Source organism: Erythrolamprus reginae, chromosome 6 (genome assembly GCF_031021105.1).
Source record: "Erythrolamprus reginae isolate rEryReg1 chromosome 6, rEryReg1.hap1, whole genome shotgun sequence".
NCBI lineage: Eukaryota > Metazoa > Chordata > Lepidosauria > Squamata > Dipsadidae > Erythrolamprus > Erythrolamprus reginae.
The window spans coordinates 60,753,358-60,772,790 of record NC_091955.1 but is presented as its reverse complement, the minus strand read 5'-3'; the positions used below and the strand labels follow the sequence as shown (position 1 = coordinate 60,772,790).

Sequence of the window (19,433 nt, the reverse complement as noted above, 5' to 3'; positions counted from 1 at the left end):
TGCCGCGAAACATGGTCAGGTGTGCCACGAAGAAGGAAGCTCAGGTTCCGGTCTCGCAACTTTTTGCTGAGAGAGAGAGAGTGAGAGAGAGAGAGAGAAAGAAAGAAAGCAAGAGAGAAAAAAGAGAGAAACAGAGAAAACAAGAGAGAGAGAGAGAGAGAGAAAGCAAGAGAGAGAGAGAGAGAAAAGGAGAGGAAGGAAGAGAGAAATGAGCAAAAAGGGGAGGAAAAAAGAGAAATGAGAAAATGATTGAGACAGAGAATGAGAGGAAAGAGAGAGAAACAAAAGAGAGAGAAGTGACTCTTGATTTAAAGCATATGATAAAAAGCTCCCAAAGAATAAGAGAGAAAAAAACCCCAGCCCTCACCTGCTTTTGGAAATGGTTCAAGAGTGTGTATACACACACAAGGGTGGGGAGGAGACGGATGGAAAAAGAGAGGAGAATGTCTTAGGGTGTCATTTTGGTTGGTGGTGTGCCCCAGGATTTTAAAATGTAAAAAATGTGCCGCGGCTCAAAAAAGGTTGAAAATCACTGTTCTACACAATTGGCCTAAATTATACAAGTACCCCTGTGATAAACAAACAAGGAATATAAGAGTATAGGATTCGGTTTTGCAATTTCACATCAATGGACTGTTGACTTTGGGATCACGAATGGGATGCTTTTTGAAGAACTCTATTTTCAATACTCCCAATTCCTTAATTAGTTCTCATCCAGCAACTGGTAAGTTGATTGCTATGCTTCAACCAATTGAAGTTGCTACTTGCTTCAATACATCCTTGTTATGTTAATGCTCTACTAGATTTAAATTAACAGGAAATCACCCAAGCCTGAGCAACGCTTTGGAATGCTGTATAGTACAAGATATGTGCAATAATCTAATTATTGTAAATTGCCCAAATGTTGTCATGAAGGTTCAATTGAAGCTGTAGTTTTGCAAGTTGAATTCACTGGAGCCAAATTTCAGGTCTGATGCATACTGGCAGTTCAAATATTTATTTATTTATTATATTTCTATGCCGCCCTTCTCGAAGCAACTCAAATATAGATTTGCGTGTATATTTCCCAAAGAAAGTTGCGTAATATCATACAGTAGAATAAATAAAGGGTGAATAAATCAGTTGGAAAACCTTACACTATGTTAGATGCTGATAGTATCACTTAATATTCTTCATATTTGATTACACTACATTGGATTTACAATAGTATTAATAGCCTCCTCACTTCTGAACTAAATCACAGCATTTGCAGTCATTATATAAGCCACACGTAACAATATTTTGGCATATCCAAAATATCTTTTAGAATAAATAAAGAAGCATGGTAGAGTATAAATTAATATATGATAATACCTCCCTATTTTTGTTGTACTCCTAATTATTGCTGTGACTTGAACCTTACTTCAGATGAAAAGCAACAATCAAAGTTGTAATCCTATGTACCTGTTTTTAGTTTTTCTGCATTATTCTCCACCCAATGTGGAATGGTCAAGCCAGCAAATATAGAAAATCCAAAGATGAATATGTTTCTTGAAGAGTTCATGTCTGTGTACTGACAAAGAGGTATAATTGAAAGAAAATATCTTAATTTATGCCAATGATTTTACATGTAAACAGATCGGGATTATTATATCATACTAGGTATTCTGAACTTTACCAAGCCAAACTCCCAGTATTAATCAGGATTAGCGTTGATTGACACTAAGAAGGGGAACCTGTTGGAAATTCCCAGGTTGTTGAAAAGTCTCCTTGAAAAAGATACAAGTAGTCCTCGACTTACAACCACAATTGAGACCAAAATTACTAAGTAAGGTGGTTGTTAAATGAGTTTTTGCACTTCTTAAATCTTTCTTGCCACAGTTATTAAGAGATTCACAGCAGTTGTTAAGTTAGCAATACGATTGTGAAGTAAATCTGGCTTCCCCATTGACTTTGCTTATTAGAAAGTCACAGAAAGTGATCATAGGACCCAAGGGCACTGCAATCATCATACAGTAAATACTTGTTAGTTGCCAAGCATCTGAATTTTGGTCATGTGACCATGGGGATGCTGCACTAGTCATGAGTGTGACACAAGGTCATAAATCATTTTTTCACTGCCGTTGTAACTTCAAATAGTCACTAAAAGAATGGTATTAAGTTGAGGATTCTCTATAGTAGCGAATCAGTTCCATAATGCTGCCAAGAAAAAAACTGCATGAATGCTGTTTCCTGGACTTCATTTCAATTCAAGGACACTTTTGCTTAACTTTACATACTCAGACCGCAACAGGACAAGTACCTGAGCCTAAGAACATAAATTCTAAAATCCAACACTGGGGAACCAAGAGCCAGGAGAGACAGAAGTAATGAAGAGAAGCAACATAGGATTAGTAAAGCATATATTGTAAATGAAGGCTATATTGTAAATATTCTCTTCTACTGTTATAGCAAAACAAATATTTAAAATATAATAAATAAATTGGGTTATGATAGTACATGAGAATTTGGTAGGTAAAGTAAAAGCTTCATGATGTTGTTGTTAGTTGTGAAGTTATGGCCGACTCATTGCAACACCATGGGTAACATTCCTCCAGGCCTCTACCATCCCTCACACCAACTCACACTAAGGAGCGAGTACAAGTGCACTAGAGTGCCTTCCATCCCCTGTCCTATTGCCCTCCTATATCTCCTATACCTTTCTTCTATTCCTATATATCTTCTTCTACTCTTTCATTGATATATTCTATTACTATACCTTCTTTTTTATTATTTCTTAGATATATTTTACTATGAGTATCTCCTCTATAACCTTCATCATGTATTTTACTATGTGTATATAGATATATACCCACTAAAATCTTCATTGTGTATTGGACAAAATAAATAAATAAAAATAAATAAAACTGCTTCAGTGACTCCATCCAGCCATCTCATTCTCTGTTCTCCCTTTCTTATTTTGCCCTCAATTGTTCCCAGCATTAGGCTCTTCTCCAGTGAGTCCTTCCTTCTCATTTGGAGACCAAAGTATTTGAGTTTGATCTTCAGGATCTGGCCTTGTAAAAAGCAGCCAGGGTTGATCTCCTCTAGGACTGACCGGTTTGATCACCTTGCGAGTCCAAGGGACTCACAGGCGTCTTCTCCAGCACCTTAGTTCAAAGGCCTCAATTTTTTGGCGCTCAACCTTCCTTATGGTCAAACTTTCACAGCCATAAATTTCAACTGGGAAAACCATAGCCCTCACTATACACACTTTTGTTGGCAAGATGATATCTCTGCCTTTTAGTAAGCTGTCTAGATTTGTCATAGCTTTCCTCCCTGGGAGTAAGTGTTTTTTTAATTTCTTGGCTGTAGTGATCTAGGAGCCCAGGAAAATTAAATCTGTCATTATCTTGATTTCTTCCCCATATATTTGTCATGAACTGAGAGGGCAGATGCCATGATCTTAGTTTTCTTAATGTTGAGTTTCAAGCCAACTTTTGCACTCTCCTCCTTCACCCGCATCAAAAGGCTCTTCACTTTTGCCTTTAGAGTGGTATCATCTGCATATCTGAGGCTGTTGAGATCTCTCCCAGCAATCTTCATTCCAATTTGTTAATTCCCCCTTCATGGTTCACCGCCTTGTTGTGGTGAAGAGGTGTGTGTAGCCCAATGAAGCTATGAGCTATGCAGTGCAGGGCCACCCAAGATGGACAGGACATAGCAAAACACGGGCCTAATGTGCCTACTGGAAGTTCATTTCTGAATTTCTGATAAGCCTGTTGGGTCCGTTTTTTTGCCATCTACAGGCTCCGGAGGCTTTCCTGAAGGCTGGGGAAGGACGAAAACTGCTCTCCCCCCTCCAACCTACAGAAGACCATAAATCAGCTTGCCAGTGCACACACGAATGCTGGAGCAACGCCTCCATGCCCTCAGATATGGCTCCACATGTCACCTGTGGCACACATGGTATAGGTTTGCCATCACAAGGCTAGTCTCTAAATTCAACAAATAAATTGGACTAAATTCTTATATGTGGGTATATTCTCAATACAAGATTCCTACAAGTCAATACAACTAGAATTACCATGGCACATAAAAACATAATAAAAAGAATCAATTAAACATATTAACTAACTGAATATTGGTTGTGGTCATCCATGTAATTTGGCATGTCGAAATACCAAATGATATTCAGCACATCTCAATTTGTAAATCACCCTACAAGAAATGTTCCCATGGCTTTGTCTTATCCATGCAAAATTATTCTTAAAAAAAATCCACTTACCTGTAAATTAGAAATCCCCACAGCCGTGATGATACCAAACATCACAAGAAACATTCCTCCGATGATGGGTGTTGGAATACTGGCAAACACAGCCCCAATCTTGCCAAACATGCCAGTCAAAAGAAGAACAAAGCCCCCAGCTATAATGACCATTCTACTACCTACCTATGGAGAGAGAGAGAAAGTAATCACAAGCAACATCTATGAGAATTGTCAACTTTGATGGGTTTAGAAGTAACATTTCAAAATTCTTTAGCTGAGTCAAATATCCTTGACTTCCATTAACAATTATTAAGCTAAAGATGTTCTCTTTAATAATTATTATTACAATCATTATTGTAAAGCATACCAAATAATATTATTTTTTAATTAAAAAGAACCATACAATGTATTTCTACACTATAATATTATGGGTTGTATTATGATAGTTATGAATATGTAATTACAGTATAATTAGGAATACTGAAAATTTATTGCAATTTATTAAAAAATGGAAAGTAAATCCTTTGACTGCTAATATCTATTTAAAGCTACAACTTGCTTGGAGAATGTTTAAATCCTTTCACCCAGTGTTTGTTATCATTTTTCAAACTCTGGAAGCTTATCAAACTCTGTGGTGTGTGTTAAATCACTGCACCGGAGACTTCTTTGGGTTCAACAGGTTTATTCCATAAGACATAATAGAGTGAACAGCTCTCTCTGACAATCAACTCTCAACAAGGGCAACGGCGTGTGCCTTGAATATAGGAGAGCAGAAGGGCATGTTTGCAATCAGTTGCTATTTTTAGAAGGCTGAAGAAGCACCCACTTTCATCCACAGCTGTTGTGTGCCAGCCAGAATCACACTCTTGTGAAATAGGTGGCCACATAAACATGATACATATATTTCAGTTAAAACTATATCAAAGCATCATCGTTGGTTTCTGAGTATATAAAATTCAGGATTCCCTTTGTAGTGACCTTCCTTTCAGCAGGTTTTGACCAGTTCTGGAAAACCGGTAGCAAAAATTTTGAGTAGTTTGGAGAAGTGGTAAATACCACCTCTGACTGGCCCTGCTCCCATTTATTCTCTGCCTCCCAAATCCCAGCTGTTCGGGAGGAAATGGGGATTTTGCAGTATCCTTCCCCTGGAGTGAGGTGGGAATGGGGATTTTGCAGTATCCTTCCCCTGGAGTGAGGTGGGAATGGGGATTTTGCAGTATCCTTCCCCTGGAGTGAGGTGGGAATGGGGATTTTGCAGTATCCTTCCCCTGGAGTGAGGTGGGAATGGGGATTTTGCAGTATCCTTCCCCGGCGACGCCCATCAAGCCACACCACGCCCACAGAAACGGTAGGGAAAACGTTTAGATTTCACCACTGAAACTTACCCGAGTGATCCCCAAAGCTCCAACATTTTCACTGTAAGAAGTGGTACCATTTCCTGTCCCCCAGGCTCCAGCCAGAAGGCAGCCAATCCCTTCTACTCCAATTCCACGATTGATTGCGTGTTTGGGAGGGGGTGGAGCACCAGACAAACGAGCACAGGCATAGTAATCTCCCACTGACTCCACCATGGAGGAGATCACTCCAGCTATGATGCCAAATACACCAGCCAAACTAATTGTGGGCACTCCCCACTGGCCTAAATGGAAGAAACAAGCAGTCTGCATTGGCTGCCAATTGGTTTCTGGACTCAATTCAAAGTGTTGGTTATGACCTATAAAGCCCTACATGGCATTGGGCCAGAATACCTGTGGGGCCGCCTTCTGCCGCATGAATCCCAGCGACTGGTTAGATCCCACAGAGTCGGCCTTCTCCAAGTCCCGTCAGCTAGACAATGTTGGTTGGTGGGGCCTAGGGGTAGAGGGCCGGGCACCCCACTCTGTGGGGTGCCCGGCCCTCTGGAATCAGCTCCCCCCAGAGATTCGTACTGCCCCCACCCTCCTCGCCTTCCGCAAGAGTCTTAAGACTCACTTATGCTGCCAGGCTTGGGGCCACTAGACTCTTGTCCCCTGGCCAATGAATGTACAGTGTTCCCTCGATTTTTCCAGGGGATGCGTTCTGAGACCGCCCGCGAAAGTCAAATTTCCACGAAGTAGTGATGTGGAAGTACCGGTAAATACACTATTTTTGGCTATGAACAGTATCACAAGCCTTAACACTTTAAACTCCTAAACTACAATTTCCCATTCCCTTAGCAACCATTTAGATCATTACTCACCATGTTTATTTATTAAAGTTTATTTTTAAAAAAATTATTAAAGGCGGATGAAAGTTTGGCGATGACATATGACGTCATCGGGTGGGGAAAAACGTGGTATAGGGAAAAAACCCACAAAGTTATTTTTTAATTAATATTTTTGAAAAACCATGGTATAGACTTTTCGCGAAGTTTGAACCCGTGAAAATCGAGGGAAAACTGTATTGAGAAAAAGTTGATCGAATGGAATGACTGTTTTTTATAGTTCGGGTTTTTTAGATTTTAAATTTAATTAATTCGTATCTAAGATGTTATATATTGTTTTATTATATGTTGTAAGCCACCTCGAGTCTTCAGAGAGGGGCAGCATAAAACTCCAATTAATAAATAAGAAATAAATAAATGTTAAAATTGAATGTCTGAAACTGGTAAATTTACCTGCAGTTTTTGATTTGCAAAATTCAGGAAAGCTAAAAGCATGTACTGTTAACACCTCCTTGTCAATATATTGTAAAATCTTATATCAATATTGTACCCTCATCTCATCTATGTTGTTGCATTTAAATAAATAAGATATTGTTCCAACAGTTTAAATACTTTTTGGGAAAACTATACATCATCACAATCATATTTTTTAACGCCCAAAGCAAAGGCAGATCTAAATGGGAAGCAGAAATATATTAGATATATTAGTGGTGGAGTATCTGTTTTTTATTTGCTTCTGCACTGGGATTTTTCATTGTTCAGGATGCTTAGTACTGATCAAAAATTATTCCCAAGGAATTCAGACCAAACAGCTTGGTCATAAGAAATTAGATAAAGTGGGGAGTTCCAAATCTAATGGGCCACAACATAAACACATTTTTGCATTAAAACACCTGAGAATTTCTTCCTTTTTTTTTTTTTTTTTTGCAATGCTAAACAGGAAAGAGCATCACTGTAAGAATACCTGGGTAAGGAAATCGAAACCAGGGTGCCCTGCTTATGACATCACCTTTGCTGTCAGTCCGAGCTAAATAACCATAAGCTCTTGTATCTGAAGGGAGAACGTTGGTGATGGTCAGTACTAAACATAATAGCCACGTAATTGTGAGAGCAAACAGCACCTATGTAGTTACAAATGACAAGGAATCTTTGTTAGCACAAAACACAATGCAGTGATACCTCTTCTTACAAACGCCTCGTCATACAAACTTTTTGAGATACAAACCCGGGGTTTAAGATTTTTTTGCCTCTTCTTACAAACTATTTTCACCTTACAAATCCACCGCCGCCGCTGGGATGCCCCGCCTCCGGACTCCCGTTGCCAGTGAAGCACCCATTTTTACGCTGCTGGGATTCCCCACCTCTGGACCTCCGTGTTTTTGTGATGCTGCAGGGGAATCCCAGCAGGGGAATCCCAGCTGCGCAAAAACGGGCACTTCGCTGGCAACGGAAGTCCGGAGGTGGGGTTTCCCAGCGAGGGGAGCCTCAGTGAAATCGCAGCATCGCAAAAACACAGAGGTCTGGAAGTGGGGTTTTGAGGACTTTGGTGTTTTTGCAATGCTGCGATTTCACTGATGCTCTTTTCACTGGGAAACCCCACCTCCGGACTTCCATTGCCAGCGAAGCACCTGCTTTTGCACTGCTGGGATTCCCCTGCAGCATCGCAAAAACACGGAAGTCTGGAGGTGGGGTTCAAAAACGGGCGCTTTGGCTGGCAAAAGGGGTGAATTTTGGGCTTTCACGCATTCATCGCTTTTCCATTGATTCCTATGGGAAACATTGTTTCGTCTTACAAACTTTTCATCTTAAGAACCTCGTCCCGGAACCAATTAGGTTTGTAAGACAAGGTATCACTGTATAGCCACGTAATTGGGAGAGCTAATAAAAGGGTCTTTATCTGTTAGCAGGCAAGTCAGACTTCAAAGCAGGAAGTTCTATGGGAAGTACATAAAGGCAGATATTACACTACAGAGGTGCATTAAAATATGCAAGTTTCACATATAATTCTTCTCATTTATTCCTTTAAGTCAGTGTTTCCCAACTTTGGGAACTTGAAGATATCTGGACTTCAACTCCCAGAATTCCCCAGTCAGCGTTTGCTGGCTGGGGAATTCTGGGAGTTGAAGTCCAGATATCTTCAAGTTCCCAAGGTTGGGAAATACTGCTTTAAGTTATGTCAAATTTACAGCAGAGCTTTTGAGATTGGGCAACTGGACTTTCTGGTTTTTCTTTGAAGACGTTTTGCTTCTCATTCAAGAAGCTTCCTCAGCTCTGAGGTATACCTGACTACTCAAATGTCATTAGGGTGTACTCACGGGAAAGATCTGGAAGAGGTGGATCTTGGAGAAATGGCATTTTTTGCTTCTTTTGTAAGATGGTAGTGGAACAGGCACATTTTTCAGATACTGAGAGAATAAAACTATGAAGAAAATTGTTCTAAAGTGATTAAAAAAGAGGAAAAAAAGATTTCCATTAATAACCTTCTGATTCAGAAATTAATGTAACACCTTTAGAGTTAATAATTTCATCGCTGATGTTTGCAAATATTAATGTATCAAACACTTAGTTAAAAACAGAATGTCCATTGTCTACACCAGTGATGGCGAACCTATGGCACGGGTGCCACAAGTGGCACGCGGAGCCAAATCTGCTGGCACGAGAGCTGTTGCCTCAGCTCAGCTCCAACATGCAGGTGTATTGACCAGCTGATTTTCGGCTCACATGGCTCTGGGCGGGCGTTTTTGGCTTCCAGAGAGCCTCTGGGGGAATGGGGGAGGACAGTTTTACCTTTGGAGCCTGAAGAGGACAAAACAGGAGCCTCTTGGGCCCACCAGAAGTTAGGAAACAGGCTGTTTCTGGCCTCCAGAGGGTCTCCAGGGGGTGGAGGAAGCTGTTTTTGCTCTCTCCAGGCATTGAATTATGGGTGTGGACAATTGCACATGCACGATAGCATGCATGCACGCTCTTTTGGCACCCAAGGAAAAAACGGTTCACCATCACTGGTCTACACAATGGACTTTCCTTATTTAATTCATGTTTCTCGTAATATGCACAATATGATGGAATATAATCCAGAGTCACAGGAGTGGGAGGGGCTCTTTCCCAGGGAGTAAAGGGACAACCCAGCTTGGAATTATTGGTATGCAAGAAAAGGGCGAAGTCCTAACTTCCCTCCACATATCAAATAGCTTTTGCAGATAAATACTTTAGATAGCATTCATCTATAATAACTGTCTGCATTGGAGACAAATTCCATGTGTGTTTAATCATACTGGCCCAAATAAAGTACTTTATGTACCCTGGGAACTGCTGTATGTATATGCTGGGGACTGGTAGCAACCTATTAGTGACATTTGGTTTTTTTAAAAAAAAATGCAGATTTTTTCCCCTGAGGTTTTTTTCCTGCATATACTGAGTTTCCGCCACCGTGCATGTGTCACCATCTTGTTTTCAGCCTTTTGAGGGGTGGAACTTTTTAATTTCTTGGCACAAGGCATGGCCATGTGGCACAGGAGGAAGTGAACCAGCAAGGAAATTTAGAACTCACCCCTGAGGAAAAAGGAGTTTCATCTTCACCCTTTTCCTGTATATCAAAGATTTCAAGCTATTATTTATTTGTTTGTTTGTGTTATGTGTTGTGTTACGAGCCCCAATTAAGTCCAAAGTGTAAATTCAAACACACACTGTTGTAAAGTAAACAAAGTCGGTTTATCAACAGAAAAATATTGTACACACGCACTTTAAATCAGCCAAAGTGCTCTCCCACAAACCATGAGCCTGGAATGCTGTGAAAAGCAAAAACAAAAGCAAAGCAGATAAAAGGCAGCTGTGAAGATGTCACAGCTATCCCCCTTCAAGGGTCCTCAAGCTGTACTTAATTGTGAATTGTTCAAAAAAGTCCTTGTAAATCCTGAAGCAATTCAAACGCAAACAGCACTTCTCTCTCACCAAACGGATAATTTCCCACGCACGCTCTCAACAACGCTGGCAATTTATCAGCAGCCCCATTAGCCTAATTGCCCCAGCCACAGGGGATCTCTCTTATTTTCTATAATACTTGTGCAGTTGTTCCCTCCTTGTCATAAACCTGCGCCTGTGAGCATCTATGAATCCCTCTTCTTCCGAGTCTAATGATGATGACTCATTAATGGGGTATTTAGCTAATGGGCTGCCTGTAACTACCCATCTTCCCATCCTGCTTCACTCCCAGAATCTTCCCGTGACACAGAATCTTCACTGTCCGAAGCTGTTGGCAGTAAAACCGGTCTCTGATAACATGAGGATTCTCCCAAACGAACCCCCACAGTCCTCGGAGCAGGAGCTGGCCCAGAGCCAACCACAACAGTTTGTTTGTTTTGTCAAGTACCTATTGGTCGTATACAAAGATATAACAATGTTTATGTACATGATACTTATAAGAGGGAAATATTAGGCCAGGAGATGGAAGGCACGCTGGTGCACTTATGCATGCCTTATCCTTTATCTATTTCGAGACTGAAGGATGCCAATATAAATTATATCTATTTTATCTTTTATCTTTTATCTATTATCTTATCCATTATCTCCTTGCTCCCTTTCCTTCTTGTAATTTTGGGCTACCTTCTAGCTCGCATTTATTTAGCATGTTAGATGTATAAACATATAAGAGTTAAGAAGTTTCTTTTTTAATTAATCCATAAAAGAAAAAGGGAAAAAAGCATTCTAATCTCATTTTACATCATTTTGATCATTAAAGGAACACAAAACTTACATGGCTGCTATCCCCCAGTGTTCTCCAGCATCTCTTGCTGCTGATGAAAAGAGAGGCAGTGCCACCAAAGTTATGGTTGGAGCAATAGTCAAAGGGCCAATGAACCGCAGTAGGAATCCAATGAGACCCGAAAAGCCAACAAAAATTTGGAAGCAAGATGCTACCATAATTGCTCCCTGCAACTGAAACAACAAAGATGCTTCTGATTTGGAAGGAATTAACGTTAAAGATAGGAAGCGCAAAGTGGAAGTATCTCCTTTGTTCATGATCCATAAATATTTCTGAGGGACCATGATAGATCCTCTTAAACTTAAGAGAAGGGCAGGCTGCTTTATTTGACAAGTTGCTGTTCTGGGGACATTTAGCTACTATTCTCAATAGTATTTAGGAAACCTAAAAGTTAATAACAGTTAACTCATCCTGAAAGAAAAGAAAATGTTCTCTCCTTGTAGATGATTTATTTTTTATTTTATTTATTTTATTTATTTATTTTGTCCAATACACAATGAGGATTTTAATGGGTATACAGTGGTACCTCGACATACGAGTTTAATTCGTTCCAGACCCGAGCTCGTAAGTCGATCAGCTCGTATCTCAAACGAATGCCGTTAGACTTTGTTTTTCACACCAAGATAACCGGAAGCAAGGAGATTCTTGCGCCAACTAGCGGAAGCTCGGCTCGTATCCCGAATTTGAGCTCGGGTGTTGAACAGAAATTTCGCTCGCGTTGCGGCTCGTAACTTGGAATACTCGCATGTGGAGCAGCTCGTATCTAGAGGTACCACTGTGTGTGTATATGTATATATATATCGTAGTCTCTCTTAATTTTCAAATTCAGCAAAAAAACATGTGACACATACAGATAGAATTGTCGGCTATCAATAAAATTAACTGCCTTGGAAATGGCCCTAGGTTGGGCCGAGAGGCAAAAATAGGAGCTGTGATGTTCCTTCAACACACCAGGGTGATTCAACACAAAAATATGTAACCCTTCCCTGGTGCAGAGCTGAAGGGATTGGATACTGTAGCCTAGAGGTTAATTCTCTGCCTTACAAGGCAAAGGTTGCAGGTTCAAGTCCCAGTGAGGGTATGGCTAGCTGATGAGGCCAAAATAAGGCTGAAATAGATCTATCCTAGTCTCCCTTAATTTTCAAATTCAGCAAAAAAAACATGTGACATATATATATATATATACACACACACACACACACACACACACACATAGTAAAATACATGATGAAGGTTATAGAGGAGATACTCATAGTAAAATATATCTATGAAAGAAATAGAAAAGAAGATATAGTAATAGAACATATCAATGAAAGAATATAAGAAGAGATATTGGAATAGAAGAAAGGTATAGGAGATATAGGATGAAAAACTATTTGAAAAACAAAGCAAACTCTCCTACGGTACTAACTTGTCTTTTGAAGAAAGAGAAGTTACACCAATTTGTCAGGTGCACCACAAAGACAAAAACTTCCACAAAATAAATACATTTATACAAATATTCTCAGGGGATTACCTCTCTCATTCGGACCTGCCATAACTCAATGAAATTTGGGGAAGTAGGATCCACCATGCTGACATTATTGGTCCAAGCAGGGCACTTCCAGGAAGGCAAACTGAGCATGGCCAGCGAAGGAGTTAAAAATGCAAAAGTTCCTCCTTGTAGAATAGGTAGCCTGTAATGAGGAGAGAGATAGAAACAGAGCAATACATACAAAACGCATCATCTACTTGTATACACACTAGATGGTGCTGCAGTTTGCTCACACAATTTAGCATGAGTCTGTTTTCCAAAGGCTTACTAGAACAACCAGGTTTTGACAGTCTTTTGGAAAATCATAAAGAAATAGGTTACTCTTCAGTTACTCATTCCTCTGACAGCAAACTGTTCTGAGAAGGGCATTCCTGCATATAATTGCCATTCTGTTCTCCCTTCCATCAAACAATTCAATAGGGGTTGAATCAGCACTCTCTATGCAGTGGGTGGTTATAATCAGTTTAGATTCAGAAGAGAGTTTTGAAGATACCAGGCCCCAAGCCATGTAAGGATTTATAGGCAATAACCAGGACCTTGACATGCATTTGGAGTTGATAATGCAACCTCACATTATTGGTGTTATGTGACAATATTGTTTGTCTTCCTTTATTAGTTTATTGGTTTGATTCTTCATATTATACACCACTCCATTTCCTAAGGTTTCGAGGGGCACCCCTTTATGCCTCACCATTGCATTCTGTATCCACTGAAGTTTCCAAATGCTCTGGGCAGCCCCTTTCACAGCATGTTGCAGTAGTCCAGATGAGAAACGATGGGAGCACAAGTGTTGTGAATAAGCCCTCTCAGTGTAGGAATGGATACAATTGAAGCAGGATTGTGGAGGCAATATGCTGGCTCTGTTAAAAAGTGCTATTGCTAACATGCTGTTATGCTCTTTGTTAAAAGGGCATTATAAATAAACATTTATTATTATAGAAACATAGAAACAAAGAAGACTGACGGCAGAAAAAGACCTCATGGTTCATCTAGTCTGCCCTTATACTATTTTTATTATTATTATTATTTTATTATTATTATTATTATTATTATTACTATTATTATTATTATTATTATTATTATTATTTCAATACCACTCAGCAAACGAGATCACTATGCTAGATTTCATATTTTATCACCAGTCGGGTGCTTCCCAAGCACCTAGGACTGCGTGATGTAGCAGCGAATTATGTTTGCCGACCCCAGTAAAGTGGCCTTTTGCAATTGACAGATGGAGATTTTGTCAATTCCGATGGTTTTCAAATGTCCGCTGAGATCCTTTAGCACTGCGCCCAGCATGGCAAGTACCACTGGGACCACTTTCACTGGCTTATGCCAGAGTCGTTGCAGCTCGATTTTTAGATTTTCGTATTTCACTAATTTCTCTAGCTGCTTCTCTTCAATTCTGCTGTCCCCTGGGATTGCCATGTCGATGATCCATGCTTTCTTTTTCTCCACAATCAGGATGCCTGGTGTGTTATGCTTCAGAATTCGGTCAGTCTGAAGTCTGAAGTCCCACAGTAGTTTTGCTTGCTCATTTTCGACCACTTTTTCGGGCTTATGACCCCACCAGTTCTTTGCCACTGGTAGCTGGTAGTTCTGGCACAAGTTCCAGTGGATCATCTGTGCCACAACATCGTGTCTATGCTTGTAGTCAGTCTGTGCAATCTTTTTGCAGCAGCTGAGTATGTGATCGATTGTTTCATCTGTTTCTTTACAGAGTCTGCACTTTGGATCGTCTGTTGATTTTTCAATTCTGGCTTTGACAGCATTTGTTCTAATGTCCTGTTCTTGTGCCGCCAGTATTAGTCCTTCTGTCTCCTTTTTGAGTGTTCCACTTGTAAGCCATGACCAGGTCTTTTCTTTATCCACTTTGCCTTCAATCTTCTCCATGCAATGCTTTGTTCCGATTATTATTATTATTATTATTATTATTATTATTATTATTGAAAGCAGAATTTAAAAGAGTTTAACTTTTGTTTTTATAAGCTAAATTGTTTGTTTCTGTAAGCTAAATCGGGATGGAACTCAAGTTGATAAGGATATGCTGAGATGTTGTTCTTGTAAGGCTGTGGAAATATGTTGCACCTATGTTATAACCTTGAAGAAGAAATGAATCATTAGTACCAGCTAACAATGTGGAACGCTGTCTCCTTTTGAAGATAACTTTTGTTTCATTAAACTCAGTAAAATTTATAAATTGATAAAAATAACGTATCACGATAAAAAGGAATGCTTTTGTAGTTTGTCAGCCACCTCATCAGAAAAGATGATGGGGAATGGGAGGGGTCTTGGTAATTAGGATATAATAATCGCATCTCGCTTTTGTATGATGTCATTTCCCGTGAGGGGGTTTCGCCTGCTTCTGGCCAGAAACGTTTTTAATAATCAAAGAGAATAAAACCTTTCTGTTCTCTTTGTCCGAATGTCCCTGGAATTTATTTTCATAAAAATTCAGCAATCAGTTTGGTGCATTGGCCGGAAATCTCCACCTTGTCTGTTTTTGGGGGAAGAGCGTCCTCAGGTGCACCCTGTCCCAATTTGGACAGAGGACGGACCTCCACAAATTAGCAGATGGCTCCGTAAAATTGGCTACAAGATTATCAGGACAAAGAAACAGAAAACAGAAGACAAAGAGACAAAAAGAAAAAGAGAAAAAGGAGAAATATGAAGACCCTTTTGAGAACCAGGCAAACTCTGTGCACAGATCTTGCGTAACTACCCGTAATTTGCTATGGCATTTTACACTGAGGGATCACTTTGCAAGATGGTCATTGGACAGGTGGACAAGATCACTTGGATGTTACAAATTGGACTTCCCAAAGAGTTTCCTTTCTCTGGGCGCTGGGAGGAGGAAGCTTCTCCCAGCGCTCAGAGAAAGGAAACACTTTATTCGCTCCGGGCAGTCCAGAGAAAGGAAAATTGAGACTTTTTAAAAAACCCATGGGACACTGGACAAATTATTAAAAATCGGGACTGTCTCACCAAAAGTGGGACATCCAGTCACCTTATTCTAAATGCACATTGTTTTCTTGTAATCTCTTTTTTACTTCTTGAGAAATTAAATGCTTGCATACATAAATTCTCTTAACTATGTTGATTACTTCTCTTTCATAGTTTCAGAATTTAATATAAATTTGCTTAATATAAAACTTTGAACTTTTTTAAAATTTTATAAATGAGTACTCGGTCATTCTATTTTAAGAAATGAATTGAATCATAAGGCTGTTAGGCCGAAGCCAGAATGCTTGGAGGTTTTGGCCTGCCACATTATGCTATGTTCTTTTGGAATATTTCTCGCTGTGGGAACTTGGGATGGTGCTGGGGCGGTGGCTGCATGCCTCAATCACATTCCTTTCAGGTTCTCAAGGTCAGCCTTTGTTCAGCGTCTGGGCGAAAGCTGCTGTGAGTTGCAGGTTACGTTGGCAGAAGAAGATATATAGTTCATGTGATAGGTTTGTGGGAGGAGACGCAAGGGTATGAACTGGAGGAGATACCCTCATGACTTTAAATTCGGGTTTCTCCAGTTGTGCTAACATGACTCTGTTAATAAATTGGTACTTTGAAGAAGGCGATGACTTGGATTCTGATTTATTTCTTGGATGCTATTTGGAACGGTGACAAAGGCATTTACTAGAATTACAGAAAACTAAACAAGTAAGTATTAGGCATATCAGATCACATTTGGAACATTCATTAACGTTTCCTGGGTGTGGAGGAAATAAGATTCCTGAAAATATTAGCATTTTCATCTGTTCTCTTTCACTCCACAGTATGGTGTTGCTATTTTCTCAGGAGATTGAGAGAACTGTAGAGCAAAATAGTCTTAGCGCAGCTTACCAGCTTCTGGTCTTGCAACATTTTGCTCTATGCGCCCTCAGAAAAAAGTTGCGAGACCAGAAGCTGAGCTTCCTTCTTTGCAGCTTCCAAGTTTTTCCGCCTACCGGTGATAGAATCTGCCGGGGGGAAAGAGGTTTGAGACCTCTGCACTAGAATTGGAAATTCCTGCGTAGAGATCTCAAATCTCCTGCACTATAGTACATAGCGCAGGTTAGAGGGAACAGTGGTTAGCAATAGCACTTTTTAACAGAGCCAGCATATTGCCCCCACAATCTGGGTCCTCATTTTACCCACCTCAGAAGGGTGGAAGGCCGAGTCAACCGGTGATGAGATTTGAACTGCTGACCTACAGATCTACAGTCAGCTTCAGTAGCCTGCAGTACAGCACTACAGTGATCCCTCGATTATCGCGAGGGTTCCGTTCCAAGACTCCTCGCGATAATCGATTTTTCGCGATGTAGGGTTGCGGAAGTAAAAACACCATCTGCGCATGCGCGCCCTTTTTTCCATGGCCGCGCATGCGCAGATGGTGGAGTTTGCGTGGGCGGCGGGGAAACCCCGATCTTCGTCTGCTCGCTGCTGCTGCAGCCGCCCAGCAGCTGATCTGCTCGGCAGCGCAGCAGCAGCGAGCAGACGAAGATCGGGGTTTCCCCGCCGCCCACGCAAAGGGGAAAGCCCGATTCGGCTCCTCGCTGCCGCCGCCAAGCAGATCAGCTGCTGGGCGGCCGAAGGAACCTTCCCTGGGTCTTCCCCGCCGCCCACGCAAAGGGGAAAGCCCGGCTCCTCGCTGATGCCCCCGCTCGCCCGCTGGCCCGCCCGCCGCCCGCCAGCAAGAGGGGGAGAGATAGAGAAAGAGAGAGAAGGAAAGAAAGAGATGAGAGAGGGAGGAAGAGAGTGTGAGAGAGGAAGAAGCAAGATAGAGAAAGAGAGAGAGAAAGAAAGATGAGAAAGGAAGGAAGAGAGTGACCTCATCGGGTGGGAAAAATCGCGATATAGCGTTTCGCGAAGATCGAGATCGCGAAAATCGAGGGATCACTGTATACCTGCTGCACCACCCCGGCTGTCTCAAATCTATAGCAAGAATACATTCTAAAGCAAAATATGAAGGTATATGTTGGAAATCCCATTATCAAAGTTTATCTCAGCTCTCTGATGAGATAAGATTATGTGCACATTTGCACACACATTTAAAATATCCCACACCTTTTTATTATTTGGCCATCAGGAAGCTTATTTTCTTTGTATGACCTGAATGATTGAGAAACTGAATATGAGGTGCTTATATTGATAACATTTTCAAAATGCATTTATTTATTTAAAACATTTTATAGCTGCCCCTTTCATTTCTGAGCAGCTCCCAATCAAAAGTAAAAACAACATAAAAATTACAGTAGAACTATAAAACTAAACACATTGAAAATTGAAAACAACAAAAACCCGGCATCTAGTCAGTAACTCTTATCTCAGCACCCGAGGGAAAACATCTTCAAAGTTGTGGAAAGCTAGGCAGGTACAGGCCTGCCAAACATCAGGGGTCAGGGTGTTCCATAAGTCAGACATAGAAAACATGTGCTTTCTTGTTTCCATCATGTGACAATATTTAGGGGAAGGGACTATGAGTGTGCCTATCTATCTGACCTAGAGGATTGGTAGATTCTTTAGGGAAGGGCAGTCCCACAGATAATAGAACTACGACGCCTAAAACACGATCTAAGTATTGCCCACAAAATCATATGCTGCAACGTCCTGCCTGTCAATGACTACTACAGCTTCAACCGCAACAACACAAGAGCACGCAATAAATTCAAACTTAATATTAATCGCTCGAAGCTTCACTGTAAAAAATATGACTTTAGCAATCGAGTTATCGAAGCGTGGAACTCATTACCAGACTCAGTAGTGTCAACCCCTAACCCCCAACATTTCTCCCTTAGACTATCCACGATTGACCTCTCCAGGTTCCTAAGAGGTCAGTAAGGGACATACGTAAGTGCACTAGCCTGCCTTTCATCCCCTGTCCAATTGTCTCTCCTTATCTCATATATCATATAACTTTTCTTCCTTTCATATATCTTCTCCTCTACTTTTATATCTTTTCTTTATATATAATACTTCATGTCTATCCTCTTCAATATGTATTGTGTATTGGACAAAATAAATAAATATAAATAAATAAATAAATAATCTGGTCCAATGCCATATGCAGCTTTAAAGATGATAACTAGCACCTTGAATTGTAGCCAGAAAGAAACTGGAGGTCAATATAATTTGCGCAAACAAATTTTTTTTACCACAGTACTGGACAGTCCTAGGATCATCTAAGACAGGGGTCTCCAACCTTGGCAACGTTAAGACTTGTGGATTTCAACTCCCAGAGTTCCTCAACCAAGCTAGTTGAGGAACTCTGGGAATTGAAGTCCACAAATCTTAAGGTTGCCAAGGTTGGAGACCCCTGATCTAAGAAGAGTATACTGTAGATGCCTTGATTCAAAATTGTTGTGGTATAATGCATCATTTGGGATAAACAAACAGATAACACGAAAAGAGTTTTAGTATATATTAATTTAAAGTCTCTCCTAATTATTGGCTGTTGTTCACCGACTTTGTTCCTCATTCTATAGCAGAGACCAAGCCTCTTGCAACGTATATTCTTTGCAGCAAAGTAACCACTTGGCAAAACAGATTTAGTTAATAGCTGTGGATGTGTTCCTAGCAGAATCAAAAGGGTTATTGTGAAATTGAAAATCTCCTGAGCGGGCGAGGAAGCGAAAGGAGTCTTAAATAAATTAGAATCTTGATTTATTCTAAACAAAGGGCATTTGTTGTCTAGTTCTGAAAGTTTCATTGTTGGGTAGAGAAAACACTGTTTCAGGGAATTACTCTGCTGTGT

At 40.4% G+C, this 19,433-nt stretch overlaps 1 protein-coding gene across 1 annotated transcript in view; it reads right to left on the bottom strand.

Moving 5' to 3' along the window:
• LOC139169004 (solute carrier family 23 member 1-like) overlaps positions 1-19,433 on the bottom strand; it is a 57,117-nt gene that overhangs the window by 4,308 nt on the left and 33,376 nt on the right. The window contains exons 5-11 of the mRNA XM_070754790.1: positions 12,686-12,845; positions 11,161-11,342; positions 8,726-8,846; positions 7,375-7,531; positions 5,614-5,867; positions 4,247-4,411; positions 1,444-1,552 (exon numbers count right to left, since the gene is read on the bottom strand). Coding sequence (XP_070610891.1) covers positions 1,444-1,552; positions 4,247-4,411; positions 5,614-5,867; positions 7,375-7,531; positions 8,726-8,846; positions 11,161-11,342; positions 12,686-12,845 — 1,148 coding nt within the window. The remainder of the gene's footprint in view (positions 1-1,443; positions 1,553-4,246; positions 4,412-5,613; positions 5,868-7,374; positions 7,532-8,725; positions 8,847-11,160; positions 11,343-12,685; positions 12,846-19,433) is intronic.